This window comes from Drosophila montana, unplaced genomic scaffold (assembly GCF_035044405.1).
Source record: "Drosophila montana isolate Dmon_TW-CO22-7 unplaced genomic scaffold, ASM3504440v1 contig_3162_1, whole genome shotgun sequence".
Taxonomy (NCBI): domain Eukaryota; kingdom Metazoa; phylum Arthropoda; class Insecta; order Diptera; family Drosophilidae; genus Drosophila; species Drosophila montana.
The window spans coordinates 17,329-28,463 of NW_026998039.1; the positions used below are offsets into that span (position 1 = coordinate 17,329).

The 11,135-nt window shown below is 37.6% G+C and overlaps 1 protein-coding gene across 1 annotated transcript; it reads left to right on the top strand.

Moving 5' to 3' along the window:
* The first annotated feature begins 1,221 nt into the window (after positions 1–1,221).
* Positions 1,222–9,970, top strand: LOC135431177 (uncharacterized). Its single transcript, XM_064686143.1, has 4 exons — positions 1,222–1,355; positions 8,887–9,042; positions 9,111–9,277; positions 9,333–9,970. The coding sequence occupies exons 1-4, from the start codon at positions 1,222–1,224 to the stop codon at positions 9,968–9,970; spliced, it is 1,095 nt and encodes a 364-aa protein (XP_064542213.1).
* The last annotated feature ends 1,165 nt before the right edge of the window (positions 9,971–11,135 follow it).

Consider the following 11,135-nt stretch of genomic DNA (forward strand, 5'->3'; position numbering starts at 1 on the left):
TTTATATATATAATCACCACAAACCCTTGCTGGCCGCCGCTGAAACACCACATGGAGAAATAATATGTAATAATTGATACATATATACATATAATCCATACAAAAAAAAATATGCTAAGATATATAGGTATATATATAGATATAGATATATAGATATATATATAAAGGTTACCTAAGTCGCATAAAATTACCTTAATCTACCTAAAGAGCTTTCTAGGTGAGATAAGGGGCGATACGTTTTATTCGTATACATATTTTTATTTTTTGATCTTTATTCCCTTTTTCTTGCTTTTCCTTTAGGGCTGGTATATATATATTTATTTTCGCAAGTGTGGACTTCTCGATTTTACTCGTCGTCTCGCCCGCTGCAGCACGCCTTTGGCGTCTCCTCTCTTCCTGCTTTTGGATGGCTTGCGCGCTCCCTCGGCCCGGAAAATGTATCGACCGGTCCAACGCCGTCGACGTGAGCTTGGACCTGGCCAATTTTTGCTTTTATTCGTCATTTATCAATTTGTGTGCGCGGCAGTCGGTTTATCGATCCGTTTAAAGTTTTCTTGTTATTACCGCCTAAGATTTTTGTGCGGCCCGACAATTTACAAAAATTAGAGTTTTGCGCTGCTCGATATATTTTACACTATATATATATATATATATATATTATACGCTGAGCCCATTGAAAATGGGTTAAAAGGGTATAGTGTATTTGTGCAAATGTATGTAACAGGCAGAAGGAAGCATCTCCGACCCCATAAAGTATATATATTCCTGTTTAGCATCAGAATCAACAGCCGAATCGATCTAGCCATGCCAACCTGTCTGTCCGTCTGTCCGTTTGTGGCTGTTGTTGCCGTTGGGTAGAGCCGGCGGCGGCAAGTAGTGCGCTTAGTTGCGAGTTCGAACCCTGCTAAGGGAACTTTATTTTTTAATTTATCTTTATTACTACTAAAGCAAAGGCATTTGGTGTTGGAATAAGAGGGTTCAGGGTGCCCCCTAGTCGGGAGCTCCCGACTAGAACCTCTTACTTGTTTTTTATTGAATTTGTATGTATTTATGTATATACATATAAAGTGAATGTAACACACGCTTTAATGCAGGTGGTATTTTGAAAGGCGTATCCCATGGCAACGAAAAAAGTGCAAATAGTTTTGTATCAATCCATTGGTTGCGATGAAGTCAGCTCCTAATTTAGGGTTGTTAAAAAGAAATAAACAAGTCAGTAATATGAGGAACGTTCAGCAACCAGCACAACCTATTAGCAATAACAGTGCAACATCATCCGAAAATAGTGAAACCCAAAGCTTAGAAGATCATCAAAAGGGCTTGCCACCAAACAATCAGAGTGCGGCTCTAATCAGGTGCGTTTAGAATGTCGATTCATGATTTAAAATACTTCAACTTATTTAAAGCATTTTTATACTCTGAACCCATTGAAAATGGGTAAACAGGTATTACTCTTTTTGTGCACATGTATGTAACAGGCAGAAGGATGCTTCTCCGACCCATAAAGTATATATATTCTTGATCAGCATTAACAGCTGAGTCGATCTAGCCATGTCTATCTGTCCGTCCGTCGGTCCGTCCGTATGTATGAACGCCAGGATCTCAGAACCTATAAAAGCTAGAGACTTGAAATTTTAGCTGTAGGTCCTCCTAATCCTGGCGCAGAGTTTGATTTCGATAATCGATAACTTACTCCGTTTCCAAGCAATCGATAAATATCTATATCGAAATCCTGTTTTTTGAGCAATTTCGGCAAATAATATGAGCTAGAGTCACCAAACTTGACATGTAGCTTCTAGAATGGTATATCAGTATCTTTCATTTTATACCTATCGCTACCACCGCAAAGCTATAAATCAAGTTTATAATCCAACTTGTATTGCCCAACAATTTAAGCCACAATTTATATGCAATTGACTTTTTGAGAATACACAAATATTCTATGGCACAATAATATGTACTGTCGAAAATTTCATTTAGATCGGTTAAGAAACACAAAAGTTATGTGCGCACGTGTTAGCAGCATAGCTGCTGCGCAAATTCCAAGAATTTCTGTATACATGTACACACACACATCTGCTTTGAACTCTATCAACAGCATTGCAATTGCGATTGTATTGTTTTCTGCTTTGTGCTGCTATTTTATTTCGTTTTTTTCTCATTAAGACTCAATTCTTCGTGTGGCTGATGAGTAGAGGCGGCGGCAAGTAGTGCGGTCTGCTGCGAGCTTAAGCCCTACCGAGGAAACAATTTTTTTTTTGTGCCTGGTGTGGCTGTTGGGTAGAGGCGGTGACGGCAAGTAGTGCGCTTAGTTGCGAGTTCGAACCCTGCTAAGGGAACTTTATTTTTTAATTTATCTTTATTACTACTAAAGCAAAGGCATTTGGTGTTGGAATAAGAGGGTTCAGGGTATACCTTAGTTGGGAGCTCAAGACTAGAACCTCTTACTTGTTTTTTATTGAATTTGTATGTATTTATGTATATACATATAAAGTGAATGTAACACATGCTTTTATGCAGGTGGTATTTTGAAAGGCGTATCCCATGGCAACGAAAAAAGTGCAAATAGTTTTGTATCAATCCATTGGTTGCGATGAAGTCAGCTCCTAATTTAGGGTTGTTAAAAAGAAATAAACAAGTCAGTAATATGAGGAACGTTCAGCAACAAGCACAACCTATTAGCAATAACAGTGCAACATCATCCGAAAATAGTGAGACCCAAAGCTTAGAAGATCATCAAAAGGGCTTGCCACCAAAGAATCAGAGTGCGCTCTAATCAGGTGTGTTTAGAATGTCGATTCATGATTTGAAATACTTCATCTTATTTAAAGCATTTTTATAATTATATTTAGCAATTTTTTCTTTTAGTGAGCCTTCAAACACTATAATGGTTCCATGCCTTACATATGCTAGCAGAAACACAAATTAATGTGTTTTGGTTGCGCACGTGTTAGCAGCAGCTAGCGCAAATTGCAAGAATTTCTGTATACATGTACACACCCACATTCACGCGCGTCTTCTTTGAATTCTATCAACAGCATTGCAATTGCGATTGTATTTTTTTCTGTGCTGCTATTTTAATTGGTTTTTTCTCACTGAGATTCAATTATTGGTGTGACTGTTCACTGGAGGCAGCGGCAAGTAGTGTAGTTTGTAGCGAGTTCGAACCATACCGAGGATACTTTTTTTTTTTACTAGTGTGACTGTTGAGTAGTGGCGGCATCAATTAATGCGGTCAGTTGCGAGTTCGAACCCTGCCAAAGGAACTTTTTTTTATTAATTTATCTTTATTACTACTAAAGCAAACGAGCGCGTAGCGCGAGCTGCATTTGGTGTTGGAATAAGAGGGTTCAGGGTATCCCCTAGTCGGGAGGTCCCGACTAGAACCTCTTACTTTTTTTTTTTGGCTGGTGTGGCTGTTGGGTAGAGGCGGCGGCGGCAAGTAGTGCGGTTAGTTGCGAGTTCGAACTCTGCCAGGGGAACAATTATTTTTTTTTTTTCATTTTTCTTTATTACTACTAAATCAAACGAGCGCGTGTCACGAGCTGCATTTGGTGTTGGAAGAAGAGGGTTCAGGGTATCCCCTAGTCGGGAGCTGCCGACTAGAACCTCTTACTTGTTTTTTTTGTTCATGGGATCGAATATAAAAGAAATCTCTATTTCATTCTTATAAAATGTAAAGTTCTAAAAGGAGGTGTTAGTTGATCGGACCTAACCTGAATTTTCGCCCTTACAACCTTTGACCACCAATTTAATTTTTCGAGTAGTAAGAAAAAAACCTAAAATAAAATATAAAAAAATAATTTTACAAATATTTGCCAATAATAAAAGGTCATCTGATCTCTACCTACTCTTTATTATTCCTAATTTAATTCCCTCAATTGCTTCTTCAAAGCCATCATGGTTCACTCCCAGACTATCAAACCTACAAAATATGAAGTCTAAATATTTTAAAAAGTTGAATAAGTCTGGTTCGAGTATTGACTTGACTAAATATTCCAAAGCCAAGTCGAACTTCTTTCTTCTGAATTCTCAGTGCTATGAGAATTATCTTTCTCGTTGCAAAAGGTAATTCGCCCAAAATCCGAGACAGGTTTATAATTTAGTAAAATTGAAGCGTAAATCTTCAAGTGTGCCATCACCTTTTTCTCTCGGGACAGATAAAGCTAGCAATGATTCCGATACTGCTAACCTCATTGCTAACTTTTTCCAATCAACTACTCTTCCGCCTGTCCTAAAAATTATTCTCACCATTACAATATTACTTCATCCGGTCCTATACCTGCACCTATTATTTCTCAATCCTCTCTCCTTTCTTCTATAACTTCTTGAAAATCTTCTTACTCTCCTGGGCCTGGCAATATTCCTAGTTGTCTACTCAAGGAGTGTAGTTCTTCCCTTCTTCGTCCATTGCTAAAACTTTTTAATTTATCCCCTGAATGTTCTGTCTTTTCAATCGTATATCATTCCTCTCCACAAGAACGGGGGAAGTCTCATATACAAAATTACAGGGGCATTGTCCGCTATCCCCAAATTATTAGAAACAAGTAAGAGGCTCTAGTCGGGAGCTCCCAACTAGGGAATACGCTGAACCCTCTTCTACCAACACAAAAGGCAGCTCTGTGTACGCGCTCGTTTACTTCAGCAGTACAAAAAACACATTAAGAAAAATGTTTCCTTGATAGGTCTCGAACTCGTGACACACCACACCACTTGCCGCCGCCTCTACTCAACAGGCACATCAAGAATTGAGTCTTAACGAGAAAAAAAAAATAGCAGCACAGAAAACAATACAATCGCAATTGCAATGCTGTTGATAGAATTCAATGAAGACGCGTATGATTGGGTGTGTGTACATGTATATAGAAATTCTTGCAATTCTCCCTAGCTGCCACAATCACGAAACCATCCAAAACACGTTTTCATTGTGTTTCTTAACAGATATTGATGAAATTTATAGTAGAGCTTATTGCGCTATAGAATATTCGTATATTCTTAAAAATACAATTGATTTATAAATGTAGTTTAAGTTGGTGGGTAGCTCAAATGTATTTGATTTATTGGTACGTAGTGGCTTTTAACAATTTTTTATGGGTTGAGGGTATACAAAAAAAGATTCCTCAATTGGTCTCAAACTCGTGAAGGACTACACTACTTGCCGCCGCCTCTACTCAACAGTCACACCAATAATTGAGTCTTAACGAGAAAAAAAGCAAATTAAAATAGCAGCACAGAAAACAATCGCAATTGCAATGCTGTTGATAGAATTCAAAAGAAGACACGCATGAATGTGTGTGTGTCCACATCCAATCCACATGCGCAGCCAAACACATTTTCTTAACAGACAGACAGACGGAAATGGCTAGATCGACTCGGCTGCTGATGCTAATCAAGAATATATATACTTTATGGGGTCGGAGAAGCATCCTTATGCCTGTTACAAAAATATGCACAAATGCATTATACTCATTTTCAATGGGTATAGGGTATAAAAAAATATTTTCTTCTGTAGGGTTCGAACTCGCAACAGACCGTACTACTTGCCGCCGCCTCTACTCAACATCCACTCCAATAACTGAGTCTTGATGAGAAAAATACCAATTAAAATAGCAGCACAGAAAGGAATACAATCGCAATTGCAATGCTCTTGATAGAATTAGAAGAAGACGGGCATGATTGTGTGTGTGTGTGTACATGTATACAGAAATTCTTGCAAGTTGCGCTAGGCGCTGCTAACACGTGTGAGGCCAATACACACAACTTTTGTTTGTTTCTTAACCGATCTTTATGAAGTTTTCTACAGTACATCTTAATGTGCTATGGAATATTTGAGTATTCTGAAAAAGTAAACTGGTCTTAAGTTTTAGCTTTAATCGGTGGGAAATACAAGTTGAGTTGTTAACTTGATTTATAGCTTTTCGGAGGTGGCGATATGTATAAAATGAAAGATATTGATATATATATACTATTCTAGAAGCAACATATCAAGTTTAGTGACTCCAACTCTTATTATTTACCCAATTTGCTCTAAAAACCGGAATTCGATACCGATTTTTATCGATAACTATCGGGGACAAGGAGGACCCACAGCCAAAATCTCAAGTCCCTACCTCTTATAGGTTCTGAGATCCTTGCGTTCATATACACGGACGGACAGACGGACGGACAGACAGATGGACATGGATAGATCGGCTCGGCTGTTGATGCTGATCAAGAATATATATACTTTATGGAGTCGGAGATGCTTCCTTCTGCCTGTTATATACATTTGCACAAAAACATTATACCCTTTCTACCCATTTGTAATGGGTTCAGGATATAAAGATAATCACTTCGAATTTGCAGCATTTCTGCAAATCAGTAGTCTCCTCTGTTCAACATGGATTCGTAAAGAATCGGTCAACTACGACCAATTTGCTTGAGTTTACTTCCTTGGTAAATTATGCTTTTCTTTCGAAATGCAAGCTGATGTAATTTAGACTGACTTCAGTAAGCCGTTTGACTCAGTGCACCATGATCTATTACTCTTTAAACTTGACCGTATGGGCTTCCCCCCGTCTCTTTTGCATTGGATTTCATCTTATTTAAAAGGTAGGACCCAAAGACCTCAAAACAGGTTCACGTTACTTCTGGTGTTCCTCAAGGTAGTCATCTTGGACCTTTACTCTTTACTCTTTTTATAAATTATATCCCCTCAGTTATATTACATGCCCGTGTACTTATGTTTGCTGACGATGTGAAACTTATTCTTTCATAAACTAATCCTTTACATCATTCTCGTCTACAAGATGATTTGAACGCTATGCAACTTTAGTGTTCGGCCAATCAATTGCATCTAAATTGTTCAAAGTGTATGTTTATGACCTTCACTCGTACCACACCTTATCTTGTAAGTTATACAATCGACAATACTCCATTGCAACGTATACTTACAGTTAAGGATCTAGTCGTTCTTTTTGATTCTAAGCTCGGTTTCAATCTTCATATAGATACCATCCTTAGTGAGGCAAAGGGTGTACTTGGATTCATTAAACGATGGTCTAAAGAGTTTAACGATACTTTTATAACGAAACTTCTGTACATCTCTCTTGTTCGCCCTATCCTTGAGTACTGCTCTTGCATCTGGTCACCGCAGTGTAACAATAGCTAGGATCGTATTCAATCTGTTAGGAAGCATTTTCTGTTTTTTGCCGTACGAGGTTTAAATTGGGACCCTAATCTTCAGTTGCCATCTTACCCCAGCAGGCTGCTTCTTCTTAATCTTCCGTCCTTAACCAACCGTGGGACAATCCTCGGTGTTGTCCTCCTACATAAATTGATTATTGGTGACATAGATTTCTCTTTTCTGTTAGGGCGTTTTCAGTTCTCTGTTCCGTCTAGACCTACCAGAAATTATCGCCCCTTATTCCTACCTATGTGCACAACAGACTACGCTATGCACAATTCTTTTTGCGTGTTATGCAAAAATTATAATAGTTTGTATCACGTTTTCTCTGCCAAACCCTCTCTCTACCCTTAATAAAATCGTTGCTTTCAGGATACCTTCGGGAAGCTTGCCGGACAGGCTATAAATTTTCTCCCACCGGGTCGGTGATTTCCGTTACTATCTCTTTACCCTGCCTACTTAACACTCTATATATAGTATACTTTTCTTTACTTTATTAACTACTAATTTATTTCTTTTTAACTATTTATTGTATTTTCATAAATAATATAGTTAATTAAAATTATTTTTAATGATTACTTAAGAACACTAATTTCTCTACTTACACCCTTCTTCTTAGCTGTAGGCTATAATAGCGTCACTAACAAATCTAATTAGGCGTTTACAACTTAATTTTTATAATTTTTTATATTGAATAATTAGGAAGACACTCGTTTTTGTCGACCATTTAATAAATAAATAAATAAAATTAACTTTCGTCTGAAACCTTGTTGATAATTTGAAACTGATCGGACGGTAAACAAACAACTTTCATAGAAATTTTTTCCGCCAATTTACCACATTTGCGGGTGGAATTTTCCAAATCGCTAAAGCACGTATTCATTATATTTCTATGTAGAGCTTTGAAAATAAGTTTGAAGCAAATCGGACGCAGCTTAAAACTTTGTCCAAAAAATCTTTCTGCCGTAGAAGTTTGGATTCTGCGAAAAGTGTGAAACACGTCTCAAATGATTTTTCCTATAGATCTTTGGAAATGAATTTGAGGACGAAACGTCATACACCAAATCTTTGACCCCCATTTCCACTAAGGAGGAATGGATTTTCCAAAAAGTGGGAAACACCCCTCAAATGAATTTGAACGAAGATCTTTGAAAATAAGTTTGAGGCCGATCGGATGGTAAACAAAAAAGTTTCATAAAAACGTTTTTCGCGATTTTTCCACACTTGCGGGTGGAATTTCCGGAAATCCCGTCTTAACGTGCACCTATAGTAAATCACATAAGATAACTACAGGGAAAATTTCAGCTTCCTAGCTCTTACAGTTTGGGCTGTGCGTTGATCACCAATCAGTCAGTCAGTCAGGACAAACAGTTTTATATATAGAGATATATTTTTTTTTAAAATATTTTGCAGCCATCTCCCGCCGTTGAAATTTGAAATCAACCCGTACTATCTGAGAGTCCACGTCCTATGTCGGATTTTAAACTAAAAAGTTTCAAACTGCCGTCACAAGTAGCTTTTACCTAAGCCCCGACAAAGGGAGTACTACAATAATAATATCAGCTTTGCATTTCTTACGCTTTGGGCTGCGCGTTGATCACCAAATAGTTAGTCAAGACAATCAGTTTTATGTACTTATAAACATTTATTTAATCGGAGACGTTTTATATGTGTATATATTTAAACTAAATAAGTCAACAAATTTAAATATTTTTATTTAGAGCGAAAACGAGTTGGAAACGCATGAAAGACCTAGCCGCAGAGAAAGAAAAGGAAAATGAAACTAAACGACCACCTTGGCGAGCTGTTAGTGTTTCAACTCTCTCTAAGCCGGATAAAAATGCATTGCTTCGTGCTAAATTGCTTGATGCTTCCAGGTATGTACATAACACCTTAGAGCATTAATACAATGTGCCATCAAACTATTGACTTTTACTGGATAAAGACGTTTACGAGCTGGCAAGACCAATGTGGCGCTACAAACTGATTTCGTTCCCACTAAAGTGATGAAAGAAGCTGTGACAGGTGTCCAGGATGATATGATTTTGTTTAAAGATATTGGAATATTAACGGATGGTCAATACTCAATTAAAAAGGATGGATATCAACAATGTATAAGTACAAAATTGGAAATACTCTCTTTAAGACTAAGTCGTAATTTTTTCAGATGTACTAACCTATTCCATATCGCAAATGACCGACCGTGTCGACAAAACAGATGTTTCAACACAAACGCTTTTACCCAAAGCATATAATAAAAGCATTATCAACTCAAGCCTGTTTGACTTTAAGCATCACGGCAAGGATGACACTTGTGACTTAAATAAAAAAAAAGAGTTTCAAATTAATAATACCCATAAGACAAATACAGCGTTTAATTCAACTCTAGGAATACATGATATACAGTTGAATCCTACTTTATCATCGTGGCACTTTGATGACGACGCTATTGAAATGGAGTTAAAAGAGAGTTTCATACCCTATACTATTGAGTCTTTTAAGCCGTGGCGCAGTTTTATTCCTATTCCGTTTTATATAAGGAGCAACAACCTGGTAGGTAGGCAGAAAATCGACTGGGGTTTCCTGCTCCACTCCATTGATGACTTAGTTCGAGAGTCAAATAATTTGCTTGATAGGTTGCAAACAATAATACATCATAAGAATTTGCAACGTAAGCATGTACATAAAACAATGCATGAAATAAGAAAGTTCCAACCAAAAAATTTCATATTTCCATCTGACTACTGGTTACCGATAATTGAAAAACAGGAAATACAGCTACAATTATTGCTGGACCCAAAATAACAACATAGTTTTAGACTTAAAATAAATATTTCAAACTACATATATTATTAAATGATAAAAACATTAAAAACATCAATAAAAACATTAAAAATATTATTATTATTATTACATTAATATTATAGTGGCTTTGTGAAAATACATATAATAGTAGCTAGAGTGTAGATTTTTGGCATATCATATGTCCCTGCAATACTTCATTATTACAAAATATCGAGGTTTAGCTCAGGGGTTTTCAGCTAGCAACATCAAATTTGGTATGTACAAAAAATATTCTTGAATTTAAACAATGTGACGCGGGGTCACAATAAGAATTATAATTATAAGAAGTATAATCAGATAATCAATTGATATTAAGTAAAGTTGAACATATTGAAGTCTAAAATAGCTTAAAACAAATCATTTAAGAGAATAAAGAAAGACTATTTAAGTTAAGAGAGACCGATTACGAATTAAATAGAATTATAGGCAACTCTGACTCCTCAAAAATGTAAACGGGAGGAGCGGAGGAGCGAATAGGCTTTAATAGATAGTTTTCGCCGCACGGCGAAAATGGCGAAAAGGGTCGTAAGACGACGAAGCTGATCAGCAGCTTCAAGTTGGACTTGGCGATCGTAAGTGTACGACGTGTGGACGCGACAAGAAAAAAGACATAGAAAAGGAATCACGAAGTGACCGCGAGGTTAGGGATAAATAGTCAAGAATTGGCGGTGCAGTAGGGCCAGTGTTTTAGGTTGAATAAAAGAGTGTTATTACAATTGAAGTGCTTTGTGTTCTCTTCTTTTGTTGTGTTCGGTGTCGAGTAAGAGTCGCTTAGGTTCAGCAACTCTTCACTTAGCAGCAGAACGACCCCAGCAGCACCCATCACGCTGATCAACCCTAACCCTAGCCGCGGCGGAGAAATCACAGCGGTTCCCTTCCCCTTTCCTAAAACTAACCATTCTGTGGCGGAGTGATCCCTTCAACTCCCAACCCCCCTTTCAGCTTCACGTCTCGGCGAACTACAATTTTCTTGTAGAGTGGACTCGGTACGACTGAGTTTTACGACCCCGGCTAAGAACACTACATTACAAGTGGCGCCCGAGCAGGGACCCTAGGTGTGAAGGGGCGTGCCATTAACGTGGCCCAAAAGCCCAAGAAAGTGCCACCAGAATGAGCTTAGAAAGTC